At 44.1% G+C, this 16,602-nt stretch overlaps 1 protein-coding gene across 1 annotated transcript in view; it reads right to left on the bottom strand.

Annotated features, from left to right (window-relative positions):
- NOL10 (nucleolar protein 10) overlaps positions 1-16,602 on the bottom strand; it is a 727,799-nt gene that overhangs the window by 528,157 nt on the left and 183,040 nt on the right. The window contains exons 9-10 of the mRNA XM_085610703.1: positions 13,106-13,191; positions 5,017-5,095 (exon numbers count right to left, since the gene is read on the bottom strand). Coding sequence (XP_085466829.1) covers positions 5,017-5,095; positions 13,106-13,191 — 165 coding nt within the window. The remainder of the gene's footprint in view (positions 1-5,016; positions 5,096-13,105; positions 13,192-16,602) is intronic.

The following is a 16,602-nucleotide window of genomic DNA, read 5'->3' as shown; positions in this document are numbered from 1 at the left end:
ACCTTGGATGGAGAGGAGGAAAGCATAAAATGCCAGTTGAATTGCCCCCAATTTCAGCAAGTTGATGTGAAAAATCAGTTTTTCTCGAGCCCTGTGGCCTTTGATCTCCGGATCCTCCAGGTGGACACTCCACTCTAAGGTGAAGGCATGTGTCAATATTGTAACCATGGCTGGAGGGGGGAGTGAAGGGCATCCCACATCTGAGGGTCGCCTCGTTCCCCCACGAATCCACTTCCGCCAAAGAGCTGAGGAGATCAAAATGGAGTTTGACAGTTCTTCCCCTGTACCGTAGCGACAGCTTGCAGAGGGACCACTTGAGGGCCCTCATGTGCTCAAGCGAGTGTGTGACTAGGAGAATTCAAGACGCAAGCAGACCTATGAATCTCAGGATCCTTAGGAGCGTAACTCTTTCAACTTGTTGAAAGGATGGTACCAATTACTGGATGTTGACAATTCTCAGAGGTGGAGGAAAAGCCTGGAGAAGGATGGAGCCCAGTACTGACACTATGAAAGCGAGTCATTGGGCGAGCCTCATGTGAGATTTGAGTCCATTGACGGAAAAGCCCAAGTCGAACAACAGGCATAGTATTGACTATAGATAGTGGTGCATCACATCTGGCGACACAGCTTTGATCATCCAGGTATGAAAAATGAGAAAGCCCGAACTTTTGATAAGGGCCACTGCCATCACCTTGGTGTAGACTCGAGGTTGCACTGTTAAGCGAAAGGGGGATTACTGCAAACTGGTAATGCCTACAACCCACCACAAAATGCAAGTACTTCTGATGCGACAGTAGGCATCCTGCAGGTTGAATGACACTATCAAGCTTCCAACGACAGCAACACTTGGGCTAGGGTCAGCATCTTAAACTTCTCCTTTTTGAGGAAGCTCAACTGCCTAAGGTCGAAGATTGGATGCAAACTACCATCCTTCTTGGGAACAAGGAAATAGTGTAAGCAGCATCCTTGTCCTTTTTCCTGCCTTAGCACTAACTGCACAATTCCTTTATGCAGGAGCGCTACTACTTCTTGCTGAAGGATGGCAAGATAGTACGGTAGGGGGAGGAATCTGGGATGAGCTGAAGAAGGAGCCAGAAGGAAGGGAAGAGTGTAGCCTCTTTCCACTATCTGAACGACCCATTGGTCTGAAATAATAGCCCTCCGTGCCAGCAGAAAGGATGACACTTGCCCTTCCAGAGGCTCCATGTGGGTCTGGGGAAGGGAACGAAGGCTGTTTTCCTGGTGGTGCAGGAGAACAGGAGGAGAAGGCTTGCTGGATGAACCTAGGCTTTTCCCTCTGGCTCTACTTCTGTACTGACAAACCAGTGGATTTTGAGGTTGCTGCGGCTGCGGTTAGAAAGATTGTTGCTGCCCAAAGAAGAACCCATTTGGAGAATCCTCAAAAGTAATGAAACTCTCAATAGTCTCTTTGGGTTTGACTCTGCTGGTGATTAAATTGACCTGGCCATTGCCTTGCTGGCTTTAAATCTTTCAATGGATACATCAGTCGTTTCTACAAATAATAGAGTGCTGTTAAACTGTAGATTTATTACATTGGCATTAACGTCACTGGAGATTCCTAACGTCCTGAGCCAAGCATGGTTGGGGATGGAGATTGACGTGCCCATTGCACTAGCCACAGATCGGCTGTGTCAAGTCCTGACTTAAAGAATTGTCTTGAGGCATTCTGTCCATCCCTTATTACCTCCTTAAGGTGCACCCGTATTTCCTTTGGGCCTTGCAGTGTAATGAGCTGGGCCATATCCCTTAAAGCATATGTGTAACGGGCCACAAGACAGTTAGCAGTTATTAGATTCCAGCAGCATACTGACAGCGGAGACTATCATCTTCTCACATGCTCCCAATCTTTCAGGCTCCCTGCACGACTGAACTGTTGGAAATGTGCTTTGTGCCTGACCTGCTGAACAGGATTTCTGGATCACCAGACTCTCTGGTGAAAGATAAGCTGAGAGAAGAGATGGATCTCTTGGAGTCGGGCGATTTCACCTGACAATTAGTGTATTAACCGCTGCTGCAGATAAGGGTTTTTCCCAGGCTGCCAGGACTGTCTCTACTAGGGCCTCACTGATTCTGATGTAAGAGCCGAGAGAAGCAGCACCTCCGTGAATACATTAGTTTTGACGTCCACAGGCATCACCTCTGCCGCCTTTCTGACCACTGAGTGTAACGAGATATCGTCCAGAGTCAGAGCCCTGTATGAAACTCCATCTCCATTCTAGAGAAGCATCAAGGACATTAGTTGACGACAATCCTGAAACTTCATAGGGATTCGCTCCCTCATCATCCTCTTGAGCATAAAGGTTCAGTGGATCAGAGTCTGAATCAAATAAACCATGGATCCGCTGCCTATATTCCTCTTCTTTCAGTAGCCTTTGAACCTCACTTCTAGACTCCTTAAGTGGGGGAGATCCCATAGAGATGGTGGCAACAACATCTCTGACTCTTCTGGCACTGCTAGCCATGACACTGAAGCTAGAACAGAGTAGTTGTGCACCAGGTGAAGGCTGAAGCCAGTGTCAGAGTGCTTGTCATTGCGCCGAATGGTGCTATTGGCATAAACCTGTAAAGGCCAAATGGCACTCCAGATGAGTTTGAAGTCCTAGCAAAGATGACGAACAGTGCTGCTGGATCTGTACCCGGCGTTGGAAACTTCGGGAAGGAAGGCTCTCGTGCCAGACATACCAGGACTCACGGTGATGGAGCCAAAGGCTCCAACTGCACCGTTGTGAGTGGCTGAAGGGTTGGGTCCAGCTGTAGAACTGGCTCAGGGCCAGCTGGAGCAAGTTCAGAGGGCTCTATTTCGACTAACTCTGGCTCTGAAGTTGAAGATCCTGTTGCAGTCTGGGCCACCTGGGTGACTTACACCCATCCATGCATCTTGTGCTTCCTCTGCTATGGAAGAATTAGAGGATGAGAATTGGGACCTTGGCCTTGGCCAATGACAGCTGTGCTTATCCTCTAGAGCCCAAGCCATACTGAGTTTGGCTTTTTGCTCCTTTATTGTCTTAAGGTGCATACTTCTGCAGGAATCACTGTCGAAGTCTGAGCACCCCAAGCAGATGGTGTGGGGGTCCGTGAAGGACATCTGTCCCTTGCAGTCCCTATAGGGTTTGAAGTCCGAGCGCTTGAGGAGAGACATAACACTGCACATTTAAAGAAATGTATTAGTGAGGAAAACTCACATCTCTCAGAGACAGCGAGCTCCGGATCCACGTCAAAGGTACAGAACAAAGGAAATTGATGCTGTTGTACCACAGTGGGCACAATATGTCTTTGGTGATGTCATCTGATGCTACTTCCAGTGTCGAGACTAAGCCAGCACTCCCTCCTAGGGGCGTGAGAGATTTGAAGTTTCGGGATTTAGTCTGGCACCTGAGATTATTCTAAAGGTGAGGAGTATACAGGTAGAAGAATCCATTAGAACTCTTTAACCTTTAAGGAAAGTTGTGTTGGGGGTTTTGCTAGTGAATGGGGCTTTGAGGGGCTGGCCTACAGGCCACCAGTACAAAAGTCTGCATACTTTACTTGCACTGAGCCAGAACCTAGGCAGGATACATTTTTGCGTATTTTCACTGTAGTACCTGTGCCCACGAGTATATTCCTTTGTGTGGTATTTTGCTATGGTTTGATAAAGAACTTTTCTTTAATGGATAGGACAATCGTTATAGCATGCTATTTAGTAACGTTTGAGCTTTGAGACTCAGTCCCCCACACTCTAGCTAAGAAGACTTGGACTGGCCCTATAAACCTGACAAGCAACAGCTGAAAGGGTAGACTTGGAGTTCAATTTGAAATACCACAGATGGTAAGGCCCCAGGGCAGAAGCGGTAAAAGGAGTGAAACATCAGGGTTGTGGCCCAATAACTTCTGTTTGCCCAGGTTCTTCCAAAAGCATTTTCACAGTTGGGCACCCATAACGTGAATCAAGGTGTTAAATGGGTTTGTAGTTTTGGAAATCAAGAGTGAAACAAACCTGTGTGAAGATACAAAATTATTCCCCTTAAATATTCATAATCTATCTAGGTACCATAATAATGTTGTTAATTTCCAAAACAGGAGAACTTTTGTGATGCTTTGTAACACATTTCATTTTCTCCGGCCTATATACTACAATTCAGAAACAAATTGAATTTTACAGTCTCTGATTGACGGGTACTTCAGTTTGGATATAGACTAAGTTATCTGCTCTCTTACATGTGAGCATATGGGGTCTACTGAAAGTCCAAGAACATCTATGTCAAGCCACACACTGGGATCAGTCCGATCAAATGCAATGTGCTAGGGGCAGACCATGGAGCGGGGTGAACACTGTCATATGACCCTAAGTATAAAATACCCACACAAATCTTGGACATTTTGGTGGCACTGCAATTTTTTTGTTTTTGTTCTATAAAAGGCCAATAAAAATAAGGCTTAAAAAACGTTATCAGCTCCTCCTGGAAAATGTACATCCAGCTACACCACTCAATCACTCTGCAATGCAGCTTCTGACACAAAGCACGAAATCCCTAGATCGTCGGCCTCCTGAAATTGTGGAAGTTCTCTTGCTTAGTTCTCCATGGTATTCAGTGCACCCTCTATATACATTAAGTGCAGAAGTGGTAGGATTAATACTGCCAGTGGCAGCATTTAAATCCTTCAAAAAGTCCACCAACAGGGCTTCCCCTTAATATAAATGGTCTTTCTCCCTAAGTTAAATGGACGACCCGGGGTTGTCTTAAGTATCTGTCAATCCATATCGACTCGCAGCAGTGGAAGAACTCCTTATGTGTTCTGCTTCCCTGCTCCTTCTGTGGCATCAGTCAGCTCCGTGATTCCCCCTCCAATCATTGAAAACAAATATGATCCATCAGCCATCATGCACCACCTTATCTGCAGTTGTAAGTCAGAGGAAGGGCAGCTGCACCTTTCTCTGAGGGACAGCGGCACCCACCTTTGTCACCCTAATTAGGGACTCCCAAGAAGTTAAGAAACAACAAAGTTCAGCATTATTACCTGTCCAGTAGATGTTCCCACAGCCATGTGCAAAGCTCCATTAAACTTAAGCGCAGATATGGAGGGTAAACCATCAATCCTGCAAAAACAAGTTTTATAAAAAATATTACTCAGAATGTTCTGACATCGGCTCAAATGCAGAGTTAATTCTTGCGTTTCAGGGTGATATGAAATATATTAATACAAAGTGGATATGTACATTTCAAAGTTTGTATAGAAAGATACCTTCTTCTAACAATCAATGTCAATACGGATAAGCCAATGTGTATATTATAATGGCAGGTTCTCGTTTTTATGCTAACCCACAAATCTGAGGAAAAGGGTATTGCTGAACTATCTGCCTAAGGCTTTGTTCCTTGCCTCACATCAATAGCGTTCCGAATCTTTTTAATATTTTGTCACCAAATGTACTACTGTACTGTATTTCTGAAATGCATAATCCAGCCTTTTCCTGTGCCACATTTATTTTGCAACTGTTGCTGTCCAATATTTCTCCTTTTTCCCTGTGAAAAAGCAGGTTTGTCCAATGCAAATACAGCTTGAAACTGACCGATAGTTCACTGAGAGACGTGTCTGATGCAGAGATCTGTGAATAACCGGCAGGTCTGAGGTTTAAATTCTTTAAGGACTGACTCAGAGGTTTATCCTTTCTAGGTCAGTACAGTTTCATAAGGCGGGATAATATTGAGCTGTGCCAGCGGCATAGACGGTGGGGTAGTCGTCACTGTTTTTGGGGGTGGCCAAGGCGAGCAAGTAGCTTCTGTCGACAACCACCATCCCCCCTCCCCTCCCCCCAGAACAAGTTGTCTGTCGGCTACCAGACTCCCCCCCCCCCCCCCCCCACCCCCTCCCTCCAACAAGTTGTCCATCGGACGCCCCCAAGCCCTGTCTCTTACCTTCACTGAGCGACAAACTTAGGGTGGCAGTAGATCTAGCTACTCCACTGAGCTCTGTTATTTACCGTATCACAGAAATGCAAAATCTGCTCTGGCAATGTCTATATAAAATACCATGAGATATCTTTTTACTGACTTATTTTCAGTATATTTTTCTATTTTCTATGATGAGATAGTTTTCTATGGTTCCTTATGGATGAGAAAAAGAAACTGCGTGGCAGGACTTTTTGTTTTAATCCAAGGTGTGTGATCTATGCTCTTTGAGCTATGTCTTTGGTAAGGAAATACAATACAGGATTTCTAATATAATTTTCCAAAGTAATGAAGACTTGTAGTTTAGTGCTGTTTTTAATAGGTGTGTATATTTTTCATAAATTCATATCAATTCTTTGTTTAGTTCAATTACATGATCGGCCATATGGGAAACAGAATTCCCAGTTTAAAGCACAATGCTGTGCTTTAGACGTGCACATTTCCCATGCCTTATTCTCAAAAACATCTGGGGAAACGCGTACTGTCTGTTCATGCGTCTTTTACTTGTACTAACTGTTCACAGATTTTTAGGTCTCGTGCCTGCGTTGCAGTGTGCAGCACTGCTCACGCAGCGAGAGACCTCTTGTAGGGGGTTTCAAAACGGAGCCAGGAATTACACACGCTTGTGCGTGTGCTTTTCCTTTTGAGCCCCACTATTGGCCTTTGCGTGCGTGTTTTTTACCAAGAGAGCACGCAATAGGCCAAAGGCGGGCGCATTGCTCCACCCATGGCCTATTGGTGTCTATTACGCGCACCAAAGGCCATGTGGTTTCAATTATCGTGCCCAGACACGGGCGCGATAATTGAAACCACATGTTTCGCAGTGGGGCGCGCGCACCACTTGCGGGCGTTTTTTGTTTTTTACAATAGCGATTGCTTTCGCGATCACTTTTTACCTCTTGAGGTGTCAGATGTACTTGTGGTCATGAATGCACTAGTGTGGCTTCCTCCTGACACACACCGTCCTCACTCCCGCTGCATATGGCAAGGGTCTGAGCAAGGAACCAAAGCCAAAGGCTCCTGGGCTGTCTGTCCCTTTCCCTCGGAAATTCAAGAACCAAGCATCGAGCTGCCTCTTCAGATGGCTCTGTAGAAAACCTGGCCTCGTGCAACACCTCTCCCTTGTGTGACCTTTGGCCCCCTGAACCCATACCTATATTCCCACAACATTCACACCCCCTCAGCCTAACTCAGTGTCTTAGCAGTACTTGGACCGTCTCCTACTTTCACCACTACGTGAAAACCGTACACTTCTGATGGTGGTAATGATGAAATTCGTGCCGCAGCGCTGTCATAGGTAAAGTCCCACCTCTGGGGTGCAGTGAAGCTTCTCACTGAGGGGTGCCCTGACGTCCACGGCTGCTCCCTGGCTCCTGAGCCTCAGGCCTCCGCACCCCGGTGCTGCTCCCCAGGTAAGACGCCCCGCCCCCTCCCAAAGTGCCTTCCTTTGACATTGCACAGAATGCGTACATGAATACAAAGAGAGGATCTCTACCTATAATTTTCCAAACGTACAATGTATTGTTTTTAAATAGATCAACACTAGGACTAAGACAAAAGGAAGAAACAAACTATTAAATCAGAACATAATCAGAAAACAAATTAATAAGTGTAATCATATTTTTTAATTAAATCAATTTCAAACAAATGAATTCAGTACATAAACTGATGAATAATTAATACAAAAGAGTTTTCAAAATAACAATGAAGGTACTAAGCAAGGTCCCAGGCATACTCAGATACTCAACGACTTACACATTCATACCGGGATCAATCCACAACATCAGCACTCAAAACACACATTCACATATAAAAAGAATACTCAATTAAAGAACAGGGCTCAATATGTACACAAAATCATATGAACATTCAAAATCGTATTAGGCGACATATGTTCAAATTTGAGGAATTGGAACTTGGGTGGGCCACATGTAGACGCCGACGCGCGTTTCGGTGAAAGCACCGAAATGTTGGTGCCACCTTCCTCAGGGCGGACAGAACCAAGGTCTTAATATAAGTATGTGCTGGGACCTATCAAAAAGTAATAATATTATTATATTGGGTACTTTAATAACATTGCTTATCCAAGTCAAAAACATATGTTAACCAAAGTCATTAGTCGTAGGTGTTGACAGGACAACTGGCGATAAATAGAAATCTTGATCCCTACGCAGAGGGATAATTAATAAAAGGTGGGTACACTAGATAAACCACAACACATAGTCAAAGTGAGAGAAAGTGTTCTTTTTTCAACAGAATGCGGCCATTGTACAGAGACAGAGGGAGGAAAACGCCCTGTCTATTGAACCGTCTTCAGTTTCTGTGCGTTCACCGGGGGTGTTTGTCAGGCGGACAATGGATACCTCGTACCGCAGGCCTCGGGGGCAAACACCAAACACGCCATCTCCATAGCACCCCTGGCAGGGCGCCTGGGCCTGGCGCCTGGACCCAGCCCGGCCGATGACTCTGCTTAGACCCAGCACAAAAATCACGGTTCGGTTCGGGCTTCACACAGCCTGACTTAGGGGATTTAGAGTTCGGCCGGCGGATTTTCCAGACAGGGCATCGGTGTATTTACACACTCTGTCAAGGCGCTAGGTTTTACACCCACCTCATTTATGATTGCGTATCAGGGCGGGTGGCAGAATTGTCTCACCCTAGAGGCCCTTATCACACAGGATTGTACAAGGTACCAACTTTATGGCTCTACATTTCCACTTCAGGTCAACCGGGAGTCTTTCTGGCAGCACAATAAGCCATTCCGGCATTTAATAGATACCTCCATTTAGGAGGCTGCCAGACAGATTAAAACGCACTGATTGCACTTTCGTAGTGAAAAATAGTACAACACAAGCCCCACTTGTGTGCAACCAAATCTCCTGCGTAAGAGACCTAAAGGGGGTTAAAAGTGAACACACCCCATCTCTGTGAGTGTGAAAACGGTTCAGAAAACGCATCACATTCAAATGTAATCTTATGTAGGTGTCGCACACAAGTGCACCAGGTTTTGTTTCGACGTGTGGAGAAAAAACATGACTCTTACACACCAACATATCATTGTGTAGTATTCACAATTTACACCAGACAGAATCAACATGTCGGGTCACAACATATGAAAAAGAGTTCAGTGACACTGTCTGAGGTTACGGTACCCTTGAAAACAGGCAGGTGAGAGGTGTGACTCCCCCCGGATCCAGCACACGAAGAAACGGAGCACATATAAATCACTACACAACACACCAGGATTTTGTCACTCTAAACGCCTCTCTCGTGGATATAGCTTGTCAAGATTTTGGCACCAACAACCCTGCGCGGGGTGCCTACTGGACAACATCTGTCAGGCCATTTTAAAAATGGGTGTGGCACCCACATTCTAAGGTCTGGGTTTTGACAGTGCAGCACTGCAGTCGAATTAACCTATTGCCAGGGCCACTAGAAGAACGCGACTATACAGACAGCAGCGTTTTACGCATTATTATAGAGTTGTCGCATTTGCCAAGTAATTCACCATCTACTGCATAAGCTACAGATTTTAACAAAGAAAATTGTTTCTAGCTCAAACAGTTCAAAAGTTACTAAAAGCACAGCGACAGGCGCTGCCCTGCAGTGAAAGTTCCTTTGCAAAGCTTGAGTGGTCACCTTTCTGTTACTTATTTTTACATCTGAGTTTTAAAATGAAAATAAGGTGCAACCAATGCCCAGACAGTGTTAACAAGTGTAAAAATGACAAAATAACGACATAACACAATCATAAAATGTGCGTCATTATGCCGCATAATTAATGAGGAATGTAGCTGTTGGGACAGAAAAGCAGAGGCTTCCATGGGGCATGATCCAGGCACCGCTGTGAGGCGATAGTTGTGTTACATTGCTTAACTGTCTATATATGCCGCCCGGCCCCCGGGATGTGGGCTGAATGGCTGTGTGCATTACTGAACCGAAGAATATGATCGGAGACTGTAGGGGGTGCCGGTTGCCCCGATGGTTATGTTGCTGAAAATGTTGCAATAAAAAACATGTTTTAAAAAAAAAAAAAATTATGCCGCATAATTCGTTGTTTCTTGCAACATAATTTTTCTCAACCGTGTCACATAATTTGGCCCTCCCCTGCCCTATAGAGGCCCTGCCTATTGCTAATAAAATGCACAGAGAGGGCTTTGGGGCAGACCTCAACAACCTTTGGCTTTTTTGACCAACTGTTTCCAGTCATTGGCTTGTGACCTTGTCAATCATGTCTTGGCTCAGCACCTGATGCTTTTGGGTTCCGCCTCCACTGCTTTGCTGTGGGGGTTGCTTTTTAGCTAGATGCATATTCACCTGCTCCTGCTGGCGCCCTCCCTGTGTCTCACTCTGTTCTCCGTACTGCTCCTCACCGCCCGCCCCTCCCTCCCTCCCTCTTGTCCCTCTCTTCTAACCCTCTCTCCTTTCTCATCCTTGCTATTCGCTCACACTTTTGGGCACATTTATTTTCCCCATCAATTTGTGCTGAGGAGGAAGAAGGTTTAAATGGTAGAAGCAGAGCTTTAAGTGGGATGAAGAAACTGGGGGTCTCTCAAAGGGGCCTGGCCAATGTAATTAAGGGAGTGGCTTAAAACACTTAAACTAAAAATCTCTGCTTAGCATAATGTGCTGCCGACTTGTATTTTGCTGTTTTTGTCATTGCATCCAGATTTACAATAGAACAAGTAATATCATTCATACCTACAACAAATCAGGACTATTGGCTTTTTCAATGGTTGTTCGTTGCTTAAGATAAATAAGCAGCAACCATGGCTTGTATATAATATTGAAAAGCTTCCACTTACAGCCCTGGTGGCACCACAGCAATGTTGCTGCTTCTGAGTTGCAAAAAGAGAAGGGAAATCCAAAGAGAAAATGTCTCTTTAAAAGATTTCCGTTTCCATACAACGCTCACCTGGCATGACATCATGCACTAACTTCTCCACTAGTGAGATGTGAGCAGTGTGAGCATGGGCACATGATGTTCCTGCTGTCACTGCAGCCCGGAAAACAAGCATTTACAATGCAATAGGTCTCGCATTTGCAAGAGTTTAAGCCAGTGGTTCCCAAACTGGGGTCCGGGGACCCCCAGGGGTCCGTGACACATTCCCAGGGGGTCCGCAGACAGCAGTTTTAAAAGCACTGCAAAGTTCCTTGTATAATGAGCAGTTTTTGGGCAGCAATAAAAGTGTCATGATAACTTCAGTGATTAATCTACATGCTTGAGAGAGATGGGGGTTTTGTCCAGTGGTAGCTTTGACTCATCTAAGGAAGTGTAGATGTTTTAAATGCCTGCTGCAAACAATGTCTACCATGCATTACAAAAACAGTATTTTGTTTTGTGCATGTCTCAGTGGGTTCCTGCTTTTGCCACGAAGATTATTTTGTTATTGTGCAGTTCACAAGTTCCAATCATAATCTAGCACAGTGAGCTATAAACTGACGTCAAAGAGCTGCATGCAAACTGCATGGTACAAGTTAGTAAGTTATGCTTTTTCCCCAGTCTTTCATGATCTCGATGCTGCTAAAAAGGTTTGTTTGGGTAGAAAAAAATCCTTATTATTAAAGTCAACGCTAACCCCTGTGTTATGTTCTGAATCCCGAGTTTGTGCTTCTCCAGAGCAAGCACTCTTAAAAATACGCCTACCAGTATGGATGACATGCGAATCCTACACCTTGTAGTCCCTTTAGCCTTATGTAACATTTTCTATTAACTGATCTACACATGTATGATTCATTGTCTCTGTATGTGTGTGATGTTAAGTGCTCTGACACCCTACAGTGGTATGAGAGGTGCTATAAAATAAATTAAATACATGTGCTATGGCGAGAAGAGAGGCACTGTTGGAGGGTAGTATTTAGGGAATCATTGAAGATTGTCAATCATTGAAAATTGTCAATCATTGAAGATTGACAAAAGATTGTTGTATCCTGGTGAATAGTAGGGTCATTATTTACTATGCTTTAAAAGCTAATACAATTCAATATATAATGTCAAATGTCTTGTAAAATGCATCCTTTTCCCCAAAAGATTTTATGGGGAGAGCCCCTTTAAGCCCCCTTTGTAGTGGTCAGGCTCACTCGCAGCACTTGGTGTGCACTGTACAGGGACTGGTCTGACAACATTTGCCAGAGCAACGTTAGGTTTCCAGTCCAGCCTTGGCAGGAGGAGCAGCTTCGGGCAGCGAAATAAAACCAAACAACGAAAAGTTAGTCACTAGATGCAGCACCATTCTTCTCATTAAGATTTTTTTATTTTTGCAAATATTTTTAATATAAAAATACTAAAATCTTTAGTAATTCAAGTCTAGTTTTTGTTTGATGTGCACACGTGTGTTTATTTTTTTCGAATTACAGTTTTAATGTTTGACATTTAAATCATACAAATTGCTTGGGGGTCCCCGGCTTACAGCAGTGACTCAATGGGGGTCCTCAGGGGTGAAAAGTTTAGGAACCACTGGTTTAAGCTATTAGTATTGTAAATGACAATGCCTTTTATTTATGGTTTAAAAAACAAAACATAAATAAAAGGCATTGTCATTTACAGTGCCAATAGCTCAAACTCGCGTAAATGCGAGACCTATTGCATTGCAAATGCTTGTTTATTCTGTGTTAAAGAGTATAGAAAAAGTCCGCGTTTTTTAGCGTGTAACAAACCAGGAGAATCGCTGTGAAGTGGTGCATTCTTAAGGACGAGCACTAGATACGATTCGTCAGTCCATGAACTTGAACTAAATGTTTCGTCCGTCGGGAAGTGTGGGGTACAAAAGCCATACTACTGATGGGGCTGAATTCTGTACGTAAATGACCTGCAATAAAATACAATATTTTTGCTTCAAACATTTCAAACGCAGTAGGGCATTTTTATCATGCATTTTTAAAGTGTTTATATTAAGATGCAATTTCTCAAAGATGTATCTGCAATTCACAGGTGGACATTTAGAAATAGCATGAAGTAAGAAGAAATGTAAGAATTAATCCGTCATTGGTAACATATTTACATAACTTTGTATTACAAGAATTGATAAAAATGTTGTAGCATTTTTTGTTTTCAATGATGAAACGTTATTACTCTGTAAATAAACATAAAGAAACTATATTGTGCATTTCAATGTTGCCTCAGGAAATTAAATGCATCCATTTTCGGATGCATTACTTACTCAGTGTCTGCCGTTAGGCTTCCCAAAGCACAATCTAGTAGCCCTACTCGATTACGCGTGCGAGGGTCCCAGCACTCCACTTTACCCTATCAAACATAAAAACATATGTCAAATGACAGCCAACAAATTCAAGGGAAAAAGGTAATTTCAGCAAGTGAATGTTCACAACAGCTACAGTGTGTTGTGGATGTGCGCTTGTGTAAGCGTGTGTCTGGATGTATTTGAATGTATACATATATTTGAATGTGTACATATATGTGTATATAAACATACATATACACACACATATAAAATATATACATATATTTCACTGGAAGGTCAAAACATCACTTACAACATACCATTTTAAACTAAAAGACACTGAATATCACCAGTTATAGCTAACTGAATTAACGCTAACTCACGCCCTCCAGTGATGTGATTAATGTTATCATTGATCATGTCCCGAGTGATGTAAGATAGGAGGGTATAAGCAGAGCATTTAGGGCCCCACAGCCATGTGTTCCCTGCAGACAGGAGTGCAGGCAAGGAGTTTAAGTTCTCCCTACCTGACCTCTTGCAGCAAGGAAAAACACAGTGTCCAGAGAGATGGGTCCCCCGGGACACTGTAGGTCCCATGACCCTGTAGGGTGGTGTTCCTGGGGACCACAGGATGGCTTGGGGGGTAGGGGAGGGGACCCACCCAATTTAAAAATGCTTCAGCCCTGGGGGATGTGGTCCCATGGTGATTTAATTGCTCGGGCAAGAGGGAGGAGCACCGGGCCCTCTCCCTAAAACAATTATTTATTCGCCACGGGATGGGGTCCTTTGGTCCTTTTAATGGTTTGGGGAAATGGGCCCTACGCCCCATCACCAAAATAATTAAATCAGCCCTGGGGGATAGCGTCCCTGGGGCCTTTTAGTGGCTCAAGGAGGGGGCTGCATGCCCCATCCAATTTGAAAATACATTTTGGTGACTCCCTCTGCCCCGGGTTCAAAATAATTTTTACATTTTTTTTTTTTATGGTACCGTGGATCTGTTAAAAAAAACAAGTTTCTGGCCCAAGTGGAAGAGGGTAACTCTGGCTGAGGGGTGCAAAGTATCCTTATCCTTACCCTGCATCTCTGTTTTGTTTAATAAAAAAAATCTCTTTTCAGGACAGGGGACTGATTCCCACTCCCAACAAAGATCCAATCTTTTGATGTGTTAGGTCTGCGGATCCTCCCCAGCAAGAAATATACATCAATTTTGAACCTTAATTTCTAAAATACTACTGGACGGGTTTACATAAAATCAAAAAAGGAAAAAGAGTAAAGATCTAGCTTACTGCAAAATTTCGTGTAATTCCATTTTTACTGTAGCAGAGTATAATATTCCTATGGGAAAGTGCATGGGGAAAACGTGGTTTTGGAGACCCCCAGCCCTTTTCTCAGCTCCCGGGTGACAGATCACCCAGACACTTTCCAGGAAGGAGCCAACGTGAAGGAGACCTTTTTTTTGGAAGGTTTTGTGAAGATTCGTCATATGGCACCAAATATATATAATCATACTTACACCTACGTAATTACAAGATGGCGCCCATCCGTGAGCAAGGCGCCTGGAGAGCCGAAATGCATTAAGTCCTCTGCCTACGATGTAAATAAATGCACTTTGATAGCTGGCATCTGGTTGTCGTGGCCATTATCTTACGGAAGTGTTAAGAGTGAGCTAATGTGTGCAGACTTTCCCAAATCTGCACACAACTACGTAAGGACTAAGGCTGTTGGTCATCTGGTTACTCCAGGTATTAAGATTAGGTATGTGCCTGGCACTACTTATGGATCACATATTAACACACTGATGCCATGTTCTATGACATCATTGATAACATTTCTCATGACAACTGATATTACATCATTGATGACAACACTGTGCATGTCGGGAGCTCAAGTCATAGTCATTTAAAATAACCATTACTCTTGAATTTCAATATTTTTTACTTCAAAATGTTATGTTTTAAAAACATTTTCACATAACTATAACGTCACTTTAACCTTTGTTTTTTTTAGTGAATTTCTGAGGCTTTTTTGTAAAGCAAAGATAGATATTATTATCATACCTAACTATAACGTCACTCTTTAACCTTTGTTTTCTTTTTCAGTCTATCTATCTATCTATCTATCTATGTCTAAAAGGAAAATGTTGCATACCCTGTAAGCATTTATTCGTGGCATGTAGTGCTGTAGTACAGCCTGGAAAACGTTAGCCTGCTGGCGGGCCAAGACATCCACATAATAATGTTTGGTGAAAGTGTGAAGGATGGACCATGTAGCTGCTCTGCAGATATCAGCTAGAGGTATGTTACTCAAGAAAGCCATAGGAGCTCCTTTCTTGCTTGTGGGGAGGGGCCTAGGAGGGATGATAGGCAGGGTTCTTAATTTTTTGGTGAAACATGCATGTATGCATTTAACAAGCCAGCATGCAACCCCTGCTTTAGAACCATGCCCCTTGTGTGGTTTGGAGAAAGACCTGAAAAGCTGTTGTGTCTAACGAAAGAGTTTTGTTCTATCAATGTAGTACTTGAGCGCTCTTTTGACATCCAATGTATGAGGAGTGCGATCCGAAAGAGACTCCGGATGTGGGTAGAACACCGGAAGTTCTACAACTTGTCTTAGATGAAAACTGGAGACTACCATGGTTATGAATTTAGGGTTGGTTCTAAGAACCATGATATCTTGATGCACCTGAACAAAGGTTCTTCCAATGTGAGTGTGAATTTCACTAATAAGTCTGAGAGAAGTAAGGCCACAAGGGAAGCCACCTTTCAAGAAAGAAGTTGCAATGGCCAAGAGTACAGTGGGTCAAAAGGAGGACCCATGAGTATAAGGTGTACTAAGTCAGACACCTCGCCAAGAAACCCTCAGCCGACCAACCCCAGCAAACACAAGAACTAATGTCCTATCTTTCTGCTCCCCTCCCCCGGCAAAGTCCTTCAAAGTACTCGGGAAGGCCATCAACCGACAACTCATTTAATACCTGGAGAACAACAACTGCTGGACACCTTCCATACCGACTTCCGCAACCGAGACCGCCCTGGTCGCTGCCACCGACAACATCAGAATCCTCCTCGATAGGGGAGACATAGCGGCCCTGATCCTCCTGGACCTCTGAGAAACGTTCGAAGCTGCATCCCACCACACCCTCATCAAGACAGTCCGCCACATCGAGATCGAGGGAGACGCCCTTAAATGGATCGCATCCTTCCTCACAGGAAGGACCCAGAGAATTCTGAATACTACCCTTCACGTCGGAACCCAAAATATTAATCTCGGCGTCCCGCAGAGTTCAGCCGCCAGCCCCTCCCTGTTCAACACCTACATACCGCCCCTGGCCAACATCGTCAGAACCCAGGGCCTCAACATAATTTTCTGCACAGACGTTATCTAGCTCATCCTCTTCCTCTCAAAAGATCCCTCCACCACCAGGACTAACTTCCACAACTGCATAAAGAGCACTGCCGGTTGGATGAAGACCAACT

This window comes from Triturus cristatus, chromosome 6 (genome assembly GCF_964204655.1).
Source record: "Triturus cristatus chromosome 6, aTriCri1.1, whole genome shotgun sequence".
Taxonomy (NCBI): Eukaryota; Metazoa; Chordata; class Amphibia; order Caudata; family Salamandridae; genus Triturus; species Triturus cristatus.
The sequence above is the reverse complement of the archived record's forward strand: the minus strand, read 5'-3'. Positions and strand labels throughout refer to the sequence as shown.